Below are 23,919 nucleotides of genomic sequence, written 5' to 3'. Positions count from 1 at the left end.
ACCATCGGGTCAGAGGCTGGGAATCCTGCAGTGAGTAACTCCCCTCCTGACTCTCCCCCAAAGCCCTGTCCCACCATCGGGTCACAGGCTGGGAATCCTGCTGCGAGTAACTCCCCTCCTGACTCTCCCCCCAAAGCCCTGTCCCACCATCGGGTCAGAGGCTGGGAATCCTGCAGTGAGTAACTCCCCTCCTGACTCTCCCCCAAAGCCCTGTCCCACCATCGGGTCAGAGGCTGGGAATCCTGCAGCGAGTAACTCCCCTCCTGACTCTCCCCCCAAAGCCCTGTCCCACCATCGACAAGGCCCAAGTCAGGAGGGTGAGGGAATACTCCCCACTTGCCCTGGACGGGGGCAGCTCCAGCAACACTCGAGAAGCTCAACACAGTTCAGGGACAGAGCAACCCCACCCGCTCCACACTTGATCGACACACTGACCCCCACCTTTAATACTCACTCCCTCCATTCCCCAGATCGACTGACACGTTAAACGCCACCTACACCACTCCCTCTCTCCCTCAATCGACATACTGTTTACTCACAGGGAGTGTTGACAGTCACCGTTGGCTGCTCACTCGCTTTCCAGCGCTGGCTCTTCCTGGGCTCTGACCAGTTGCTCGGCACTGGGCTGGGTTCCGGTAACGGCTCTGCAGGTGGTCGCGGGATGTAGGTGTCCGTCCTGGGGGGCAGCAGTGGGCATATGCTTGGCCTCCCTATGGCACACAGGGAGATCCCGTCATTAGGTTACCAGCCTCACCGTGACCCGTGGATACGCCGCACCTTCGTAACACCGAGGCCTTTCGCAGAATGGTATGAAGCACAGCACGATCCCACCCACCCCCGAGGCAAGATCACAACCGCAGCAACATTATGGCACTTAGAAAGATACTATTCAGCCCATCCGTAGCATTAAAGAAACTGGGCGTCTGTTCGAAATCCACGGTCCCACGCAGATCCGATAACTTATCCAGCGCCAAGCGGCCAAGAATAACCAACCTTACCCCCATACCTCCCTCCGCGCCCCCCACCAAACCTACAGACATATAGCTCAGTCAAAGAGGTCAGGTTTAGTGAGCGTCTTAGGAGGATGAAGAGCTGGCATTAACATGGATGCGTTGGGGCAGGGAAGCTGTATTTTGTTCATATTGACCAGATTGAATCTATAAATCGCACTGAACAACTCCGTGATAGGTGCTACGCAAATGCAGCTTCCAGAACCAGTTTAAGACACTGGTTCAGAATCATTACATTGCCATCCCATCATCGTTGCTGGGTCAAAACTCCTGGAATCTTCCCCCATCCCAAGAAACAAACACCACCGTGGGGGGGGGGGGGTCCGTACCCCACACAGGATGCAGCAGGTTCAAGGCAGCAGCAACACCACTAGAGATGGGGGGGGGGGGGGGGGGGGGGGGCGCGCGCACCGACACCCCCCATCCCCACAGCAAGTTATCGCAGTGAGCAAATGGGGAGGCTGTCCCTGTGCTGGGAGCAAGACGTCAGCGAACACAGAAGGCATACCCAGCAAGTAAAACGTGAGCGAGAGGGGCTCTTGTCTCAGTATTCCAAGCTGAGACCTCTACGGTCTGAGACGACCGAGGTGGGGAAAGAGCGAGCGGTGGGGTGAGGGGAGGTGAAGAATGTTGGGGGGGTGGGTCACAGAGGAGGAGGTGGTAACGAGAGTTAAATGAGGAAGAAATAGTAGGAACACCTCCACATTTCAGAGGCCAATTGGCAGCCTCCTCAGCCCCTCTTGGTCATATATAGCCCCCAGCGAAGGGTGCTGCGACACTCCCGCAGTCAAACAGCGGAGTGGGAGCTTTAAGAGGAATGTCGGCTGACAGACACAGTGGAGGCTGAGCAAGTTTAAAGCAGAATTAGGTCAGAGTGCGGGAAGGGGGTGGCCTCTGTGCAGTCACTTCCCCCTCCAACACCGCAGCCCAGGCAGGAAGTTCATCGAGGCAAGCTGGTTGGTGTCCTCGCCTTCTCAACGGTGTGTTTGTTCCCCAGCTCTCCCCTACCCCACCACGGGCTGTTACACATGAAAGGTGCTGCCTCACCATCACAACGGCAGGTTGACCTTCGTCACATGTGCCCTTAAGCAGACACCACCAGTGCCTCGGATCTCACTGGCACACCCCACGTAGCTTGGTGCACAGCCATCCACATGCCCACCCAGGCATGCTCTTTGACGAAGGGAGGCATTGCGACAATACCCTGCCAAGGCCACTCCCCACCCCAGCCTGAATTGGTGCACGGGCCTGGAGCTGGAGACCATACTGTACAGAAGAGGCTCTTCGGCCCATCAATGCTGTACTGTACCAGTCCCACTTACCCACACTAGGCCCAAAGCCTGGAATATTGTTGCATTTCAGTGGCTCATCCTGGGCCTTTTAAAAGGTTTACATTGAAAGATTGGAGCGACTGGGCTTGTATACCCTTGAGTTGAGAAGACTGAGAGGGGATCTGATTGAGACGTATAAGATTATGAAAGGATAGGACACTCTGGAGGCAGGAAACATGTTTCCGCTGATGGGTGAGTGCCGAACCAGAGGACACAGCTTAAAAATACGGGGTAGACCATTTAGGACAGAGATGAGGAGAAACTTCTTCACCCAGAGAGTGGTGGCTGTGTGGAATGCTCTGCCCCAGAGGGCAGTGGAAGCCCAGTCTCTGGATTTGTTTAAGAAAGAGTTGGATAGAGCTCTCAAGGAGAGTGGAGTCAAGGGTTATGGAGATAAGGCAGGAAGCGGATACTGATTGAGGATGATCAGCCATGATCATAATGAATGGTGGTGCAGGCTCGAAGGGCTGAATGGCCTACTCCTGCACCTATTGTGTATTGTCGTGAGGTGTCCTACCAGTTGGTACTCCGGGACACGGGTTCAAATGGAACTGGGGCAGCCGACGGAAGTTAAACTCTATTCCCAAAAACAGGCAACGTGTAAAGCTAAGCCGAGTCATTGAGACAACGACCGTCTGTCGTTAAAGGGCCATCCGACAACCACTGCCATCCTTCAGCAAAGGAAACAATTCCAGACCCCTCCAGCGACGTGGTCGAATCCTCACAGCCCTCAAAGGGCCTGAGCGAGAGGAGTAATTAAGGACGAATAACAGCAACGCCCTCTTCCCGGGAAGGAATGAGCGCTGCCTCTTTTAAAGACTTTTGGAGAAACATGAAGTAAAAATCAAACAAACGCCTAGCAGCCCTGAGTGGGGAGACCCGCACACAGACACAGAGAGACACACACGTGTGCTGGAGCTCCATCAAACACAGGGGAAAACCCCCCAACCTCACGCAAGTTTTCGGCGAAACAAATGTCTTTCTAAAGATTCTCGGGGGAGGGGGGGAAACCGTGAAATGCAAATGCAAATGTGGACAGAAAGTGACTCTGCAGCAAAGGCTGAGTCACAGAAACCAACAGCTGCAGTGAGCTGGTGTGGAAATGCCTCCAGCTTACCACCAGTCCCCCATCATTTCACAAACGCAGGCCCAATGGGTGCAGACACCAGGCTCCCGGTCTGATCAAGTTCTGACAGGGATTAGCCCTCTTTGGAATCTTCTGCCCCAAAGGGCTGGGACAGCTCAGGATGACTCCTGCCTGGCCCCTATCAAGCTGCACAGCTCCAGGGGTAATTAGGGAGAAGCCACAAATGGTGGCCTCACCCACCGCTGCCCCTGTCCTTGCAAGAGGGTAAAAGAGAAAGCGATTAGACAGAGTGAAGGTATTCACCACAAATCTCTTCTGTATTAACAGGAAGGCACACAGCTCAATATTAGCGATTGAAACAAACTGACAGGGATGTCACATTCCTTCAAAAACATGGTCACTGGCCCATTGGAATGGAGTCCAAAGGTGTGACGCTGGGCTGGAAAAGCACAGCAGGTCAGGCAGCATCCAAGGAGCAGTGGAGTCGACGTTTCGGGCATAAAGCCCTTCATCAGGAAGGTGGAGGGGTGGGGAGGGGGCTGAGAGAGATAAATGGAGTGGGGGGGTGGGGCTGGGAAGGTGATAGGTCAGAGGGGAGGGCAGGGCAGATAGGTGGGAAGGACCTACCTGCCCTCCAGACCTGTCCATCATTCCTTTCTCTGACCTATCACCTTCCCCTCTCACCTTCATCCACCAACACTTTCTCAGCTTCCCCACCACTCCCATTGATCTCTCAGCCCCAGCCCACAAGACTCGCTCCTGATGAACGGCTTATGCCCAAAACGTCAATTCTCCTGCTCCTCGGATGCTGCCTGACCGGCTGTGATTTCCCAGCAACGCAGTCTCGACTCTTAACTCCGTATCTCCTGAAATCTCTCCATCTCTGACTTGAACCTACCCAATGACCCAGTCGCCGGGGCAGAGCAGTCCAACCCTCCCCAACCCCCGGGAAAACGCTCTCATCTCGGTGCAAAGCCATTGATCTCTTATTCAGAGCCTGTGCCCCTCCTTGGCTGCAGCTCCCATCGCTCCAACCCTGGGGAAGATCCTTTGGGAATCTACCTTGGCAGACCCCGTGAGGAGCTTCCACTCTTCAACAAGATCACTTCTCTGTTGTGGAAATTCTCCCGAGAATACAAGCGCAGTCTCTCACATCCCTCCGCTAGCACGGTCTCGCCATCCCAGTTGTGTGTCTGATGGACCTTTGTTACCTTCTCTATCACAAGTCACCCCTTAGGGAAGGGAGGTCAGAATGGCACACCCTAGTCCAGGTGGAGTCATGCCAAGCCTCCATACAGCTGCATCTGATTGACCTATGGTGGTGAAAACCTTTGACAAGGGTGCAATGGTTAGATTCTCTCTCGGTAGAATTCTCGCGGCCTGACCCTGGGGGCGTGGGGTGAATGTTTCTTGCCACTAAGTAGCCCACGCATCGAGGAAAATCACAGGAGTGCCTGCGGGGTGTGGCAGTGACTCTACCTCCGGGCAGGGAGGCCCGGGGCGCGGTTCCCACCTGCTCCAGAGGTGTGCCGTTAGGTGTCCGAGCAGGCTGATGGAAACGCGTCACACAGACGTGACCGGGACCACGCAATCAGCTCCAGGAGGCAGAACACATCCGGGAATATGCCGCGAAGTTGGAGCTCGAATTGCTGATGCTGGGTTGGACGGCAGAAATTTGCGCAGCCTGGAGGGCCGACCTCAATGACTTGAAGGAAAGCCTCGAACTGTTCGAGGAGCTAAACACCCACAGCAGCTCGTTGGAGCACAGGGAAAGAAATAGGTAGCTCCCGAGACCTTGCAAATCAGCAGCAACACAGTATTCCCAAAGACGCGACCATAATTCCCAGCAGCCATGAGCTGACAGGGAACCATCAGAACGGGACAGGGCTGTGCCCACAGATGAGAGGACGGTGTGTTGGGCTTTTCTGTCAGGGAGAACATGTGGCGCAGTATAATGTCCTGCTGTTCAAGTCCCACCACACTCCAGGGGCTACTCCCCACCGAGGGAGTACTGGTTGGTTAACAATATCAGAGATGCACGAAACAGTCGGTTAGAGTTGGAGACACAGGCCGCTGATGCTATAGCTTCTCGAAACCTGTACCAAGAATACATTCATCACAGAAGCAAACAGCCAGGTGTTTGGTGAGTCTCATGTGCACAGGAAAAGTCTTTAGTTGCTCAGAGCAGTGACTGAGTGTAACTTGTATCAACAGCTAAAACAGAAGGCATTGAACCACTTTCCTGAAATGACATTGAGGAGACACAAAGCTGTGATTTAGTTGAATGGTAGACCACAGTCAACGGGCCAAAAGGCCTCCACCTGTTCCAACGTTGCCCTTGCAAAGGTATAAGAACAAGAATAAAGGCATAAGGACTAGAATGCAGCTAACTGCAGGCAGATAAACAGGGACAGTGCACAGAGACCGTATCCTGCTGAATAAACAGGGACAGTGCACAGAGACCCGTATCCTGCTGAACAGACAGGGACAGTGCACAGAGACCCGTATCCTGCTGAACAGACAGGGACAGTGCACAGAGACCCGTATCCTGCTGAACAGACAGGGACAGTGCACAGAGACCCGTATCCTGCTGAACAGACAGGGACAGTGCACAGAGACCCGTACCCTGCTGAACAGACAGGGACAGTGCACAGAGACCCGTACCCTGCTGAATAGACAGGGACAGTGCACAGAGACCCGTACCCTGCTGAATAGACAGGGACAGTGCACACAGACCCGTATCCTGCTGAACAGACAGGGACAGTGCACACAGACCCGTATCCTGCTGAACAGACAGGGACAGTGCACAGAGACCCGTATCCTGCTGAATAGACAGGGACAGTGCACACAGACCCGTATCCTGCTGAACAAACAGGGACAGTGCACAGAGACCCGTATCCTGCTGAACAGACAGGGACAGTGCACAGAGACCCGTATCCTGCTGAACAGGCAGGGACAGTGCACAGAGACCCGTACCCTGCTGAATAGACAGGGACAGTGCACACAGACCCGTACCCTGCTGAATAGACAGGGACAGTGCACACAGACCCGTATCCTGCTGAATAGACAGGGACAGTGCACACAGACCCGTATCCTGCTGAATAGACAGGGACAGTGCACACAGACCCGTATCCTGCTGAACAGACAGGGACAGTGCACAGAGACCCGTATCCTGCTGAACAGACAGGGACAGTGCACACAGACCCGTATCCTGCTGAACAGACAGGGACAGTGCACACAGACCCGTATCCTGCTGAACAGACAGGGACAGTGCACACAGACCCGTATCCTGCTGAACAGACAGGGACAGTGCACACAGACCCGTATCCTGCTGAACAGACAGGGACAGTGCACAGAGACCCGTATCCTGCTGAACAGACAGGGACAGTGCACAGAGACCCGTGTCCTGCTGAACAGACAGGGACAGTGCACACAGACCCGTATCCTGCTGAATAAACAGGGACAGTGCACAGAGACCCGTATCCTGTTGAACAGACAGGGACAGTGCACAGAGACCCGTATCCTGTTGAACAGACAGGGACAGTGCACACAGACCCGTATCCTGCTGAACAGACAGGGACAGTGCACACAGACCCGTATCCTGCTGAACAGACAGGGACAGTGCACAGAGACCCGTACCCTGCTGAATAGACAGGGACAGTGCACACAGACCCGTATCCTGCTGAACAGACAGGGACAGTGCACACAGACCCGTATCCTGCTGAACAGACAGGGACAGTGCACACAGACCCGTATCCTGCTGAACAAACAGGGACAGTGCACAGAGACCCGTATCCTGCTGAACAGACAGGGACAGTGCACAGAGACCCGTACCCTGCTGAACAGGCAGGGACAGTGCACAGAGACCCGTACCCTGCTGAATAGACAGGGACAGTGCACACAGACCCGTATCCTGCTGAATAGACAGGGACAGTGCACACAGACCCGTATCCTGCTGAATAGACAGGGACAGTGCACACAGACCCGTATCCTGCTGAACAGACAGGGACAGTGCACAGAGACCCGTATCCTGCTGAACAGACAGTGACAGTGCACACAGACCCGTATCCTGCTGAACAGACAGGGACAGTGCACACAGACCCGTATCCTGCTGAACAGACAGGGACAGTGCACACAGACCCGTATCCTGCTGAACAGACAGGGACAGTGCACACAGACCCGTATCCTGCTGAACAGACAGGGACAGTGCACAGAGACCCGTATCCTGCTGAACAGACAGGGACAGTGCACAGAGACCCGTGTCCTGCTGAACAGACAGGGACAGTGCACACAGACCCGTATCCTGCTGAATAAACAGGGACAGTGCACAGAGACCCGTATCCTGTTGAACAGACAGGGACAGTGCACAGAGACCCGTATCCTGTTGAACAGACAGGGACAGTGCACACAGACCCGTATCCTGCTGAACAGACAGGGACAGTGCACACAGACCCGTATCCTGCTGAATAGACAGGGACAGTGCACACAGACCCGTATCCTGCTGAACAGACAGGGACAGTGCACACAGACCCGTATCCTGCTGAACAGACAGGGACAGTGCACACAGACCCGTATCCTGCTGAACAGACAGGGACAGTGCACACAGACCCGTATCCTGCTGAACAGACAGGGACAGTGCACACAGACCCGTATCCTGCTGAACAGACAGGGACAGTGCACACAGACCCGTATCCTGCTGAACAGACAGGGACAGTGCACACAGACCCGTATCCTGCTGAACAGACAGGGACAGTGCACACAGACCCGTATCCTGCTGAATAGACAGTGACAGTGCACAGAGACCTGCACCCTGCTGAATAAGCACTGATGAGTAACAAATGGCTGAAGGGTAATGGGAAACGTACCTGACAGGATGATGTCCCTGGCTCGCCCGAGGTTTAGACTGGTGAGAATGTGCAGCAGCTCTCCCACAGTCCCATTACGGTTCATCCAGTACCACATGACATTCTGCGTCCGACCGGGTTTGCCTCTGCTCTCCAGCAATCGAAGTTCAGTCATGTCACTGACAAGGGAGGAGGCTGAAAAGGAGGGGAGGGAGGGCAACACCAAGTCATTCCCCTTTTATAGTTTAACTCATCTTGCCCAGAGCGAGTGAGGGACCAAACATACCCCCAGTGAAACACCTCAAAAGGATTCTGAATTCAGATTCTCTGGTAAGTCTTATCGCAGCTACTGGAAGCGCTGCCACAGGCTATTCGATTGCCCCATGTGCTCCCACATTATGGTCTGATCACTTAATGTGGACGCGATGTACATCGTTACATTAAAAATCAAAATTGATGACTTTTCTCAGTACTTCATGCAAACAAAAATGATCAAGCCTTAAGCTGCTGAAGGAACAATGATTATGGTAAAGGACTATTCCCACTGCCCTGAACCACTCCTAGGGCTGGAGGCAGGGGGCCAGCTCGCTGCAGGATACTCTCTCAATGCTGGGGTCAGGAGGAAAGGTCAGTCAATGGTTCAAATTCCTGACAATTCTCACACACCGATAAGGAGTGAGCTAGGTCTCAGTGATTTAACAAAAACAAAACCACCTCAAGACAGAACACACCCACAGATAACAGCACAGAGCCATTGTGGAGCTGGACTTCAGCTCACAAAAGCCAAGCTCCCCCCAAGTCTAACCTGCCTTGTCTTTATGGCTTTTGATGCTTGTTTCTTACAGTGGGTTTATACACAGAATCCTTAATGTATACTTTGCCTCAGCATTTACTACTGAGAGGGACCTTGATGTTTTGAAGGACAGCATGAAACAGACTGATCTGCTTGAGCAGGTTGATGTTAGGAAGGCGGATGTGCTGAAACTTTTGAAAACGGTAAGGATGGATAAAGCCCCTGGGCCAGACAGGATATACCCTCGGTTACTACAGGAAGCGTGGGAAGAGATTGCTGCACCTTTGGCGACGATCTTTGCATCCTCACTGTCCACTGGAGTAGTGCCAGATGATTGGAGGGTGGCAAATGTTATTCCGTTGTTCAAGAAAAGAATAAGGGATAATCCTGGGAACTACAGACAAATCAGTCTTCTGCCAATGATGGGCATAGTATCGGAGAGGGTTCTGAGAGATTGGTTTTCCAAATAATCATAAATCCTTAGTTTGATTACAGATAGTCAGCATGGCTTTGAGAGGGGCAAGTCATGCCTCACAAACCTTACTGGACTCTTTTGAGAATGTGACAAAGCACGCTGATGAAAGTAGAGCAGTGGAAGTGGTGTACGTGCACTTTAGCAAGGCATTTGATAAGGTTCTCCATGGTAGGCTCATTCAGAAAGTAGGGAGGCATGAGATATAGGGAAACCGGTCTGTCTGGATACAGAAATGGCTGGCCCATAGAAGACAGAGGGTGGTGGTAGATGGAAAGTATTCAGCCTGGAGCTCGGTGACCAGTGGTCGTCTGTAGGGATCGGTTTTGGGACCTCTGCTCTTTGTGATTTTTATAAATGACTTGGATGAGGAGGTGGAAGGGTGGGTTCGTAAGTTTGCCAATGACATGAAGTTTGGTGGAGTTGTGGATAGTGTGAAGGGCTGTTTTAGGTTGCAATGAGACATTGAGAGGATGCAGAGCTGGGTTGATAAGTGGCAGATGGTGTTCAACTCGGAAAAGTGTGAAGTCATTCACTTTGGAAGGTCGAATTTGAATGCAGAATACAGGGTTAAAGGTAGGATTCTTGGCAGTGTGGAGGAACAGAGGGATCTTGGGGGTCCATGTCCATAGATTCCCTCAAAACTGCCACCCAGGTTGATTGTGTTGTTAAGAAGGCGTATGGTGTATTGGCTTTCAGTAGCAGTGCGAATTGAATTTAAGAACTGCGAGGTTATGCTGCAGCTCTGTAAGCTCTGGTTAGACCATACTTGGAATATTGTGTTCAGTTCTGGTCGCCTCATTATAGGAAGGATGTGGAAGCTTTAGGGAGAGTGCAGAGGAGATTTACCAGGATGCTGCCTGGACTGGAGGGCATGTCTTTTGAAGAAAGGTTGAGGGAGCTCGGACTTTTCTCACTGAAGTGAAGAAGGATGACAAGTGACTTGATAGAGGTGTACAAGATGTTGAGGGGCATAGGGTGGATAGCCAGAGACTTTTATCCAGGGCGGAAATGTCTATCACGTCGGGGCATAATTTTACGATAATTGGAGGTAGTTTAGGGGACATGGCAGAGGTAGTTTCTTTACACAGAGTGGTGGGTGTGTGGAATGCACTGCTGGCAGTGGTAGTAGAGTCAGATACATGAGGGACATTTAAACTATTCTTAGATAGGCATGTGGAAGATGGTACTAAGAAGGGTATGTCGGTTCGCCTGCCCTTAACAGTAGGATAAAAGGTCAGCACAGCATCGAGAGACAAAGGGCCTGTATCGTGCTGTACTGTTCTAGAATCAGCCTTGCCTTTGTTTCGTTTCCTAGCCACTTACTCATCCCAGCATCATGCTTGAGCCGGAGGTCAGACCATGCTGAACCTTGCTGACTGATGTGACCTGTGACCATCACTGGGATGAGCTCTATCACATCACTCGAGTCTGTCACCATCTCCGGCCCACCTGCCTGCTTAAACTCTCCGGTGTGCTCTCATTACCTCCTCACTGAACCTTCCCACCATGCTCTTCGCTGTTGCCATGCATTTCCCACTTCGTGTATGCGTGTCCGCCTCTGTCTGGGTGTGTGAGGGAACACCTTTCTGAATGTCTTCTCCCAGCTTGTTTTTAATCCCCCTTCCTTTCGTAAAATGAAGAACACTTGCAGCTTCGTGCGAGTACGTTTCAGTGACCAACCACAAAACCTAATCGTGCGATTTGTCAAGTCAGATTTTGTCCTCGGATCTTGTTTGTTCAGTGTTACATCGTTCTGAGTTCATGACAGGATCCCTGCAGTGAGAATCCAGTCATGGCTGAGCCCCTTCCTGACCTGATGCTGAAGGCAGGTTGTTGAAAAATGCAACTTTGCCGTGAATTCTCCCAAGCCTTCCAAGGCAGCTTCAGTTTGTATCAATCTTTTCCAAAAAATGGCTCTTTGTTAAAAGAGAGATGCCAGTGATCAAGCAATGCTGGTCGAGACGAAAGTTCCATTGGCATTAACATGGCTGCCCTCCCCACCCTGTCCCCAAAATATGTACTGAGTCAGCAGGCGCACTGAGTCCAGGTCCAGCCACCTCACCTGAGCTGCCAGGTTTCACCTAAAAGCCCTGTAGATTGTTTGACTGCAAAGGGTTCACAACTCAGACAGATTCCCCTCAAGGGAGCCTAATAGGGTACAGCAGGGAAACTGACTCTTCGATCCCACTTGTCCGTGCCAACCAGAGATCCTAAGTTTATCTAGTTCCATTTCCCAGCATTTGGCCCATATCCCTCTAAACCCTTCCCTTTCACGTCCCCATCCAAATGCCTTTTAAATGCTGTCACTGTACCAGCCCCCACCGCTTCCTCTGGCAGCTCATTCTATACACGCACCACCCTCTGTGTGAAAATGTTGTCCCTCAGGTCCCTTTTAAATCTTTCCCCTTCTCACCTTAAACCTATGCCCCTCTAGTTCTGGATTCCCCTATCCTGAGGGGAAAAGAGCTGATGATTCACCCTATCCGTGCCCCTCATGATTTCATAAATCTCTATAAAGTCACCCCTCAGCCTCCAACGCTCCAGGGAAAACAGCCCCAGCCTGTTCAGCCTCTCCCTACAGTTCAAATCCTCCAACCCCAGCAACATCCTTGTAAATCTTTTCTGAACCCTTTCAGTTTTACAACATACTTCCTTAAGCTGGGAGACCGGAACAGAATGCAGTATTCCAAAGTGGCCTCACCACAACATGACCGCTGACTCCTATACTCAATGTACTGACCAATAAAGGCAAGTGTGCCAAACACCTTTCTCACTACCCTGTCTTTCGCGACTCCATCTTCAAGGAACTACGTACCCTAAGGGCACTTTCTTCAGCAACACTCACCAGGACCTTATTATTAAAGTGTCCTGTCCTGATAAGTCTTTCCAAAATGTGCGTATGCATGTCTATCGCAGGATACTCAGAAACCTGCCCTACTCTGCTAACCCAGAGACTCCAAAGCTGCTTCCTGCAAGCTCATTGTGCCTGTGAACTTGCACAACGCCAACTCCACGCTGCTGAGTGGGGGAGTCACCGGGGAAGTCTGTGACATAAGCACTTATCAGATCAGATTACTATCAACACGACCAGTTGAAGGGGTGAGGTTTACCTTATTTCACCACGAGCTTTCCATACAACTGAACCATGTTCACCACAGTCACAGCAGGCTGTGTCACCTGCTAAAACTCCTCACCCCCCCCCCCACACACACATATGCACTTCAAATCAGCAATTAACATAAGCAACCTCTGAGGACGTAATGACGCCACACAGGGCAGACAGTGAATTGGAGGCCCCACCGTTTTAAGGGCCTGGCGATGGCTTCCAAACACCACGTCCTCTTTTCAAATATTAACAAGGCAAAATTCCCATGTAGAGTGTAATGGGAACGGCTGACCTATCACACTGGCAGGGCAGGAAAACAGCTCTTAGGGGAATGAATCATGGTTTCACCAAAAGCGTTAGGCAACATGTTAAAGCGCACAATAGCCTCTTATTAAACCTGGCGCACATTTCTAATATTTTATCCTTTACAAGCTGAACTATGGGGCCACATGAAAGGCAACTACAGAAGTCGACTGTGGCATGTTAGCCTGGGCAGAGGCTTGGTTCAGTTAACAGGAAACAGATCAGCCTGAAATGAGTCACTCTTGGGCTGACGAGATGTGACGGGAGGCATGTCATAGGGATTAATGCTGAGGCAATCTTTTTATCCATGACCTGGAAGAACGGATGCGAGTTGCAGCTATTAAACCAGCCGACGATACAGAGACAGGGAGGAAAGTAAATTGCAGAGAAACATTAACTCTGACTTCTCTCTGCACAGGTGGCCAGACCTGCTGAGCTTTTCCAGCAATTTCTGTTTTCCAGCACCCGCAGGTCTTCCTGGTTTTGTGTGAAAGGGCAGATGGATTATATTTTGGGGAAAATGTGAACTTACCCACGATGGCAGGAAGTACAGAAAAGCAGTGTCTTGTTTACATGGATGGAGAGCAGGGACCTGATGGAGGTGTACAAGGTGATGAGGGATGTGGACTGGGTGAACTGGAGGCCACTGCTCCCTCCTAGCTGGAGGGTGAATAACAATGGGCAAGGTCAAAGGGATGGGGTCTACAGGGGGATTTGGAGAATAACTTTCTCACCCAGAAGATGGCCAAGGGTGTGGGATGCCCTACCTGGCATTCCTGTTGAAGGGCTTTTGACCAGAACATCGATTTTCCTGCTTCTCGGACACTGCTGTGCCTTTCCAGCACCACTCTAATCTAGGCTCTGATTTCCAGCATCTGCAGTACCCTCTTCTGCCTACCTGGAAGGGGAGAACAGGCAGGAAACCTCAATCTTGGAGGAGGCCTTGGGGGGTCTATGGGCCTAGGGCAGGCCAGCAGGACGACTGTAGGTGATACATTACTTCCATCAGCACAGCATTGAGGGGCCTGTATACTTATGATCGCAGAGCTCAGAGTTACAGATGGATCTGGGCGGTTGACAGGTTCATTACAAAGCGTTGGTAAGCGGGGCTTGTTTATTTGTTCACAGGTGTTGCTGTCTGAGCCAACTGCCCAGAGGACGGGGAAGAGCCACTACATCTCTGTGGGTCTGGAGTCACATGGAGGCCAGACAAGGACAGCCCTGAAGGGACACGTTTATTCAGTGGAGTGGAGAAGAATGAGGAGGAGCGAGAGTTCTCACAGAGAGCTAACTGAATTGTAACAGGACCAAGTTAGGGAAAGGATGTTCCCAATGACCAGAGAGTCCAAACCCAGAGGGTTACACAGTCTGGGCCATTTCGGGCAGGAATGAGGAGATATACTTTCTGCCAGAGGGGACTGATTTCGGGAACCTCTCTGCCAGAGAAAGCAGTGGAGGATAAAACATTGAACGTTTCCCAAAAGGAGTTACATCTGACTCAGGGCTGGAGGAGGGGGAAATAGAAAAAGCTCACCGGCCCTACGAGCCTGCTCTAGCATTCAAAACGGTTGCAGCTGCTGAAGGGCTTCTGCCTGAAATGTGGATTCTCCTGGCGTTCGGATGCTGCCTGATCTGCTGTGCTATCCCAGCACCAGCCTCTCGACACAGCTGATTAACTACCTCAGTCTTCTGGTCTCACTTTCTCCCCATACCCTTGGATTCCTCTGGCCTTCAAAACTATACCTAGCTCTTTCTTTCTTTGAAGACATTCAAAATTCTGGTCTCAATTGCTTTTTGTGGCGGAGAGTTCCGGAGACTGAGCACTCTCGGAGTAACAGACGCACTGATGCAGTGGTCTGGCAATCAGAAACATTTGTGGAATGTTAGGATGTCAACAGTTACTCAGTGGGGCGTGACTGCAAGTATTGTGTGCTGAACCAGACTACACCTTCAGCGTTAAATCAAGCTTTTGTCAGGAACACAATGGAAGTATTCAAAACCTTGGGGTGGTCAGCGGCAAGAAACGTTCAGAGCATTCAAGTGTCACACCGCAACCGTCTCTCTACCATCAACATCCTGGGGGTTACCAATCACAGAAACTGAACTGGACCCAGCCATCTCAATCCTTTGACCACAAGAGCAGGCCAGAGACTGGGAATCCTGCAGCCAGTAACTCCCCTCCCAGAGCTTATCCCAGCATCGACAAGGTACAAGTCAGGAGTGTGATGGAATACACCCCACTTGCCTGGATGGGTGCAGCTGCAACACTACTTGAGAAGCTCGATACTATCCAGGGACACAGCAGCAATTCCCACAACCCCCAGCCCCACCCCCATCCCATTCACATGCTAACTCCCACCTTCAACACTCAGTCCCTCCATCACTGACACTCAGTGGGAGCAAGTCGCACTGCAGCGACTCGACAAGTTTCCTCAGACAGCATCTTCCAAACCCAACACCTCTACCTCCTGGAAGGATGAGAGGCAGCAGACATATAGGAATGTCAACAGCTGCAAGTTCCCCTTCAAGTCCAACATACAGGCACGCACACAATCACCCATTGGCTGGGACTAATGTCAGCTGCTGTCCTTAGTATCGCTGGGTGAAAACAAAGCTCTGGGACTCCCTCCCTCCTCCCTCACGGCACTGTGAGGTGTCCCTACACCACACGAGACTGCAGCTGGCAGACTGCTAGCCCAGTCATCAGAAAAGAGAATGGGGACGGGTGTCTCTTAGTCCTTCAGACCTGGATTTTAAATCTGATTCGTCCCCTTAAGATGGCAGACAGCGTGAATGGAGGAGGAAGTGGGACAGTATATGTTTGTAGGCAGTAGCATCTGTCATGACAACCCATTTCCTTCCAGGCTGCAGGGGCAGCTTGTGTTGTAGTAGCACTGAACTCATCACCCAGAGACTGAGACTAATCTGGGGAACACAGGCCCTGGTGGAATTTAAAATCGATTAATCAATCAGAAGTCGAGAGCTTGTCTCAATGAGTGACCATGACAATAATCGTCGATTGTTACAGAAGCCCACCTAGTTCACTCATGTCCCCCTTGGGGAAGGAAACTGTCGTCTTTACCCAGTCTGGTTTATATCTGGACTCCAGACCCTGCAGCAACGCGGTTAGCTCTGATCCCCTGCTCAGTTCACAGGGGGATGAGGCATGGACGATAGCCATCACCCACGGCGACACGGGATGGTTGCGGTGAGCTACAGTTGGTGCAATGGCGGCACTGAGCCCCACTCAGTCGCCATTTGACGAGTTGGCACGACAGGAATGGGAGTCAGCTTGCGGCAAAGAGGCCAGAGCCTGGTGGGGACACAATGCAACCCTGCCCTGGCGGGTCCAACAACGTGAAAACACAGACCACGCGGTCACACATTGCAAGATCTCACGGTGCGGAAAACGACTAACACGTACAGTGACAAGCCCTTAGGCAAAGGAGCACAGGGGCTGCAGTAGACCGTTCACAGCCCTTCCTGCCTGCTCTGCCTTTCAATAACATTATGGCTGATTGAACATAAGGGTCATAGCTCCAACTCATCCATGTCGACCAGATAGTCTAAACTCATCCAGTCGGTATATGCCAGCATTTGGGCCATACTGCTCTAACCCAAACACTAATGCCTTTTATCCATCCCATCCCCGTAGCCTTGAATACGAGAGCTGTGGTGGCAGAATCCTTGTGTGTATTTAAGATTAGATTCACTCCAGCATGGAAACAAGCCCACACCGACCCTCCGAAGAGTAACCCCCCCAGACCCAGTCTCCTACACTATATTTACCCCTGACTAACCCACCTAACACTATGGCCAATTTACCTGACCTGCACACCTTTGGACAGTGGGAAGAAACTGACGCAGACACGGGGAGAATGTGCAAACACTACATAAGATAGTCACCCGAGGCAGGAATCGAGCCTGGGTCCCGAGCGCTGTGAGGCAGCAGTGTGAACCACAGAGCCACCGTGCCACCTGTAAAGGCTGAGACAGATAGATTCTTGATCAGTAGATGGATCAAAGGTTATAGGGAAAGGGCAGAAAAGGTGGACAGGAGGAATGCTGGATCAGCCGTGATCCGATTGAATTGAGGAACAGGGTGAAAGGGCTGAACAGCCGACTCCTGTTCCTATTTCTTATGATCTCATTGATCAGGCAGCTTTTGTAATTCGTGCACTTTCATGAAACGTTACACCATGTTTATATCAACATTTTAAAGGTACTTTTCATAATGACTGCAAGAGGGTGAAGATTTACAAAGATTTCCACACAGAGTGGTGAATGTATGGAATAACCTGCCAGAGGAGATTGTGAAGGTTGGTGCAATTACACTCGAAAGGCATCTGGAGGAGTACATGAATAGGAAGGGTTTAGAGGGAAATGGACTAAATGGGACTAGATTAATTTAGAATATCTGGTGGGTACAGGCAAGTTGGACCAAAGGGTCTGTTTCGGTGCTGAGTGCCTCTATGATTCTATGACATCATGGGACAAACGTTCATTGCACAATTTAAATTAATTTGCAGGTAAAATACTACACACAGTAATCAAGTTAATTCTTCACATCGAACAGTCCAGCACAGGGACAGGCCACGACGCTGACCATGGTGCTACTGTGAATTAATCCCATTGGTCTGCGGATCATCCATCTCCCTCTATTCTCTGCCTCCGTCTGTGTCAAAACCTTTTACGTTATTTAAAAAATGAATTAAATGCACTGGCAATAAAACGCAAACTATGTAAAGGTAATTTCACACCTAATTACTATATATATATAAAAGTAATTCCATACATAATTGCTTCACACCTGTTGGCACCATATGATGTCATTTAACAGATAATTGCACAATCAATACTACTTTGCATCTAATTATAGGACATAAAGATTAATTTACCTAAAAAGATTATTTGTACATCCAAGCAACATGCAGAAATGACCGGGCAAATAGATTTGCTGCATATAGATTTAAGATTTGAATTATGTAGATTATTGTGCACACCAACTACAGCGCACATATATGTTAATCGATTGGCATGCTAGGGTTTCTGGAGCTAGAAAATATAAACAAAAACTTTCCTTCAATGTCCTTCTCCCCTTTCAAATTAAACTGGAGATGCATCGCTCTTCAAAAACCCAGAAAATACTGAAGGTAGCTAATGGGGTGCTGGAAAAAAACAAAGAACTGCGGATAATGGGAACCTGAAACAAAACCAAAATATTGCTGGAGAAATTCAGTAATACAGCATCCAGGAAACAGTGATATTAATTTGATGACAACAGGTCAGGGAGGGGGAAAAGAGGAGAGACTAGGTGGAGACAGAGGGTAAAAACAATGACTGCAGATGCTGGAAACCAGGTTTTGGATTAGTGGTGCTGGAAGAGCACAGCAGTTCAGGCAGCAGCCCAGAAAGAGAAGGGAGTAAAGTTAGGCAGGATTGTCTCACTGGCTTGCTGGCAACAAAGAGCGAGAAAGTGATAATTCCCTGGCCAACATCCCTGTCTCAGACTTGCTACAGTGCTCCAGGGAAGCTCAGCACAAACTCAAAGAACAGCACCTCATTTCCCACTCGGGGCGTTACAACTTTCTCAACACAGAAAGGGACTCAACACAGAGTTCAGCATCTTTAGGACTTGAGCTTCTCCCATGTCCCTGCCCCAACCCCACACACACCAGGCCTTGTTAGCAAATAGTCCGCTATTACAGACACCAAAGAGCAGGAGAATCGGCGTTTCGGGCATGAGCCCTTCTTCAGGAATGGCTGAAGAAGGGCTCATGCCCAAAACGTCGATTCTCCTGCTCTTTGGATGCTGCCTGACCTGCTGCGCTTTTCCAGCAACACATTTTCAGCTCTGATCTCCAGCATCTGCAGTCCTCACTTTCTCCTGCTATTACAGACAACCCATAATTCTTTTTTAACGCCACTAACAGTCCCCATTTCTCCCAGGCCGATCATCATTCACTCCTTTGTCAGTCCATCTGCTCTTCTCTGTCTTTGGGCTCTGTTTCCACCGATCAATTTAGTTCTCACCCACTCCCTTCACCTTATCTTTTGGGTAAGAAATGCTTTCCTAGTCACCATCAGTACTGAGAAAGGAGTTACTGGACTTGAAACATCAACACTGACTTTGATCCACAGATCTGCTAAGTTTTTCCTAGCAATCTGTGTTTTTTTTTCCCAAATGGGATACATACCTGGAGTGTAAGGGGGCAGACGCTACACCACAGCTATGCCAAACCAGATTTTTTTTGGGGGGGGTGCTGGGGGAATAAAGGATTACCAGACACAAAACATCAACCCTCTCTCTCTCTCTCCACAGATGCTCCCAAACCTGCTTAACTTCTCCAGCAATTTTCTGTTTTGTTTTCGATCTGCACCAACCCAGTTCATTCTTTTATTCTAGTTAGACCCCACTCAGAGCACCAGGAATAACAACAATAAATCCACAATACCTTGGAAAAGATGCACTGACCTTGCAGCGAGAGTACAGGATTGCTGCTTTACAAGAACAATACTTCAGGGGTTAAGTTACAGGGAGAGATCGCCCTGTTTTTTTCCCCCAAAGTATTTAGACGGTTATGAAGTAATCCGGTCAAAGTCTGGAAGATATTAACCATTTAAGACAGGGTAGATAAAGATATGAACTAAAAGGACACTGAATGCTGAAAACCAGAAATAAAGACAGAAACTGCTGGAAAAGCTCAGCATGTCTGTCAGCCTCTACGGAGAGAAATCAAATCCATTCTGAGGAAGGGTCACTGGACCTGAAACATTAACTCTGATTTCTTACCACAGAGGCCTCCAGACCTGCTGAGTTTTTTCTAGCAATTTCTGCCAGAGATGAAGATGAACTATTTCCACTAGAGTCATAGAGCTGCATAGCACGGAAACAGACCTTTCATTCCAAACCAACCAGATATCCTAAATAAATCTAGTCCCATTTACCAGCATTTGGCCTATATCCTTCTAAACCCTTCCGACTCGTGTACCCACCCAGATGTCTTGAGAATGTTGTAACTGTACCAGCATGCATCGAATCCTCTGGCAGCTCGTTCCATAGACGCACCACCCTCTGTGTGAAACATTTGCCCATTAGGTCCCGCGTGGGTGGCACAGTGGTTAGCACTGCTGCCTCACAGCGCCAGTGACCCGGGTTCAATTCCCGCCTCAGGCGACCGACTGTGTGGAGTTTGCACGTTCTCCCTGTGTCTGCGTGGGTTTCCTCCGGGTGCTCCGGTTTCCTCCCACAGTCCAAAGATGTGCGGGTCAGGTGAATTGGCCATGCTAAATTGCCCGTCGTGTTAGGTAAGGAGTATATGTAGGGGTATGGGTGGGTTGCGCTTCGGCGGGTGGGTGTGGACTTATTGGGCCAAAGGGCCTGTTTCCACACTGTAAGTAATCTAATCTAAATCTTTCCCCTCTCACCTATGCTTTCAAATTTTGATCTCCCCTACCCTGGGAGAAAAGCACCTTGCCCACTTACCCTAACCATGCCCCTTGTGATTTCATAAACCTCTATAAGGTAACCTCTCGGAGCCTCTGTCACTTTGGGGAAAATTAGACCCAGACTGTCCCCATAGCCCAAACCCTCCAACATCCTCGCAAGTCTTTTCTGAACCCTTTACAGTTTCACAATATCTTCCCTGCTGCCGGGAGGCCGGTACTGAACTCAGCATTCCAAAAGTGGCTTTGCCAATAGTTGGAGATTTGAGAAGTCAGGATTCTAGACTAGAATAACCTAGATTGTGACATATATGAGTATCATGAGAAGTTTATATGCTGCCAATGACAGCAGGGACATCGATACAAAAGTATCTAGGAAAAGCTTCTTAAATTACACACTGAGAAGTAGAGCCCAAACTGTTCAGGAACAATGTTTGGAACCCTCTTTCAGTGGATTAGAACAGAGAAAATAAGAGTAGGCCAGTCAGCACCTTCCCATACCTCGATACCTTTAGCTGCAAAAGCCACATCCAGCTCCCTATTGAATATACCTAACAGACTTGGCCCAACAGCTTCCTATGGGAGAGAATTTCACAGGTTCACAACTCTGAGTGAAGGAATTCCAGCCTCAGGCTAGTGTCTGTGTGAGGTCTGCATGCTCTCCCCATGTCTGCATGGGTTTCACCAGGTGCTCCAGTTTCCTCCGACAGTCCAAAGACGTGCAGGTTAGGTGGATTAGCCATGGGAAATGCAGAGTTACAGGGATAGGATAGCATTCAGAGAAAGTTCATGAGAATGCTCCCAGGAAAGAAATGCTTAACATATGAGGAACATTGGAGGTCTCTGGGTCTATACTCGATGGAGTTTAAAAGGATGAGGGGTGACCTAATTGAATCATACAATACTGGATGGCTTGGTCAGTGTAGAGGTTAAAAATAATGACTGCAGATGCTGGAAACCAGATTCTGGATTAGTGGTGCTGGAAGAGCACAGCAGTTCAGGCAGCATCCGAGGAGCAGCAATATCAACGTTTCGGGCAAAAGCCCTTCATCAGGAATAAAGGCAGTGAGCCTGAAGCGTGGAGAGATAAGCGAAAGGAGGGTGGGGGTGGGGAGAAAGTAGCATAGAGTACAATAGGTGAGTGGGGGAGGGGATGAAGGTGACAGGTCTGGGAGGAGAGGGTGGAGTGGATAGGTAGAAAAGGAGCTAGGCAGGTAGGACAAGTCCGGACAAGTCATGGGGACAGTGCTGAGCTGGAAGTTTGGAACTAGGGTGAGGTGGGGGAAGGGGAAATGAGGAAGCTGTTGAAGGCCACATTGATGCCCTGGGATTGAAATGTTCCGAGGCGGAAGATGAGGCGTTCTTCCTCCAGGCGACTGGCGGTGAGGGAGCGGCAGTGAAGGAGGCCCAGGACCTCCATGTCCTCGGCAGAGTGGGAGGGGGGAGTTGAAATGTTGGGCCACGGGGCGGTGTGGTTGATTGGTGCGGGTGTCCCGGAGATGTTCCCTAAAGCGCTCTGCTAGGAGGCGCCCAGTCTTCCCAATGTAGAGGAGACCGCATCGGGAGCAACGGATACAATAAATGATCTGAGTGGATGTGCTTGGCAAGGTGTTTCCATTGGTAGGAGAGACTAGGACCCAAAGGCACACCCACAGAGTAAAAGGAAGACCTTTTAGAATGGAGATAAGGAGCAGCTTCTTCAGCAAGAGAGTGGTGAATCTATGGAATTCATTGCCACAGGAGACCAGAAGAACACAACACACAGGCAGCATCAGGAGGTGGAGAAGTCAACATTGTGGCTGTAAACCGTCTTCAAGGTAACACCCAAAACGGCAACTTCTCCACCTTCTGATGCTGTCTGGGTTCTGCCAGCCTCCTGCCTGTCGACATTGGATTCCAGCATCTGTAGCTTTGCCTGTAAACAGGAGGCTGTGGAGGCCAGGTCACTGAGCTAGTAGGTTCTTGAGTATCAAGGGGATCAAGAGTTACAGGAAGAAAGCAAGAGAATGGGGTTGAGAAGCTTAAATCAGCCGTGACTCAATGGTGGAGCAGACCCGATGGGCTGAATGATCTAGCTTCTACCATGTCTTATGGAATGGGTCTGTGTGTGGGATGACCTTCAGAGGGTTGGCGTGGACTTGTTGGGCCGAATGGCCCTCAGCCACACTGAAGGGATTCTACGATTCCAAACTGCCACCATCTGGCTTCCCGCTTTCCATCAGACCATAAGACATAGGAGTGGAAGTAAGGCCATTCGGCCCATCGGGTCCGCTCCACCATTGAGTCACTCCTGACCGAGGGCTCGTGCCCGAAACGTCGATTCTCCTGCTCCTTGGATGCCGCCTGACCTGCCGCGCTTTTCCCCAGCGGCACATTTTCAGCTCCGATCTCCGGCGTCCACAGTCCTCACGTTCTTCGCCATTCGGCCCATCGAGTCCACTCCGCCATTCGATCACGGCTGGATGGGCATTGACCCGCACTCTCCCCGCCGCCCTTAATTCCTTGCGGCCAACCCCAAAAAAAAGGTGGACAACCTCACACCTGCCCACCTTGAAGTTGCACTGGCCAAGCACCCCCCATGGAATTAGATTCTAAAGGAATACAACTTTAAAAATAAAGCGCAGAAAGAAAATCGCCCCCTTGGGGAAGGAGGGGGGGTCACTGAGGGAGAAAACGGCGTCCTTGAGGGCAGGGCGAGTGGCCTGATTCCGCCCAAGAGCCATTGGAATGGGGTTGGCCAGCAGGGCTGGAGGGGCTGAATGGCCCGCTCTCGCGCCGGGTCCTCAAATCTCGCGATCATTCGCGATCCTTCACCCCCCCCCCCCTCCCCCCTCTCCCCCCTCTCCCCTCTCTCGGTTCCTCACCGAAGCGGTTCCAGTCGCCGCTGCCCAGCGAGTCCATCACCGAGCAGAATTCGCACATGGTGGCGGCGGGGAGCTTGTAGGCGTACTCGGCGGCCCAGCTCCACTCGGACATTTCCGTGACCAGGCCCCGCGACCCGTCCCTACGGGAACCGGACGGAGCTCCTCACCCTCCGGCGGCCGGACACGCAACTGGCGTCTCCAACGGCAGCACCCTCGCGCCCCCCGCCGCCGTCCGGGCCACCTCCCCATTGGACGAGCGCACCGCCAATCGGGTCCTTCCCACCACCACCTTCCAATCCGAACCGAAAGGGCCCACGTGTCCCTCGCTCCCGTTGGTCGAAACCGCAGCCACGCGGCGGAGGGGGAACCTCGAACGGATTGGTCCAGCCAGGTGGGTTCGAGAGGTCGCATAAGCCCCACCCCCCAGCTTCATCTCTGCCATTCAATTGGTCGGTCGCGTCGTCCCCTCACGCCATTGATCAGATCCCCTGCCACTCCGGCTGCAGCCCGGAGTTGATTGGTCGGCCAGTGATGTTAGACACCCATGGGAGTCCACGCTCCTTAAATTCCCGCCTTGCAATTGGCCGTCCCTTCCCATTCACGTGGTGTCAAAGACGCACGCGTCCCCTCACGCCATTGACCAGATCTCCTGCCACTCCG

The 23,919-nt window shown here is 51.1% G+C and overlaps 1 protein-coding gene across 3 annotated transcripts in view; it reads right to left on the bottom strand.

The window, feature by feature from the left end:
- Nucleotides 1-23,469, bottom strand: part of irak1 (interleukin-1 receptor-associated kinase 1) — a 42,428-nt gene extending 18,959 nt beyond the window's left edge. For 2 of the 3 annotated variants that reach the window (XM_060822444.1, XM_060822446.1), the window contains exons 1-3: nucleotides 23,260-23,469; nucleotides 8,294-8,467; nucleotides 540-710 (exon numbers count right to left, since the gene is read on the bottom strand). In XM_060822444.1, the coding sequence (XP_060678427.1) occupies nucleotides 540-710; nucleotides 8,294-8,467; nucleotides 23,260-23,371 (457 nt within the window). In that variant the 5' untranslated portion in view covers nucleotides 23,372-23,469. The remainder of the gene's footprint in view (nucleotides 1-539; nucleotides 711-8,293; nucleotides 8,468-23,259) is intronic. The other variant, XM_060822445.1, reaches the window with a different exon arrangement.
- Between the last annotated feature and the right edge of the window lie 450 nt (nucleotides 23,470-23,919).

The sequence above is a fragment of the Hemiscyllium ocellatum genome, unplaced genomic scaffold, assembly GCF_020745735.1.
Source record: "Hemiscyllium ocellatum isolate sHemOce1 unplaced genomic scaffold, sHemOce1.pat.X.cur. R, whole genome shotgun sequence".
Classification (NCBI taxonomy): Eukaryota; Metazoa; Chordata; class Chondrichthyes; order Orectolobiformes; family Hemiscylliidae; genus Hemiscyllium; species Hemiscyllium ocellatum.
Note: the sequence above shows the minus strand (reverse complement) of the source record. Positions and strands in the feature narration are given on the sequence as shown.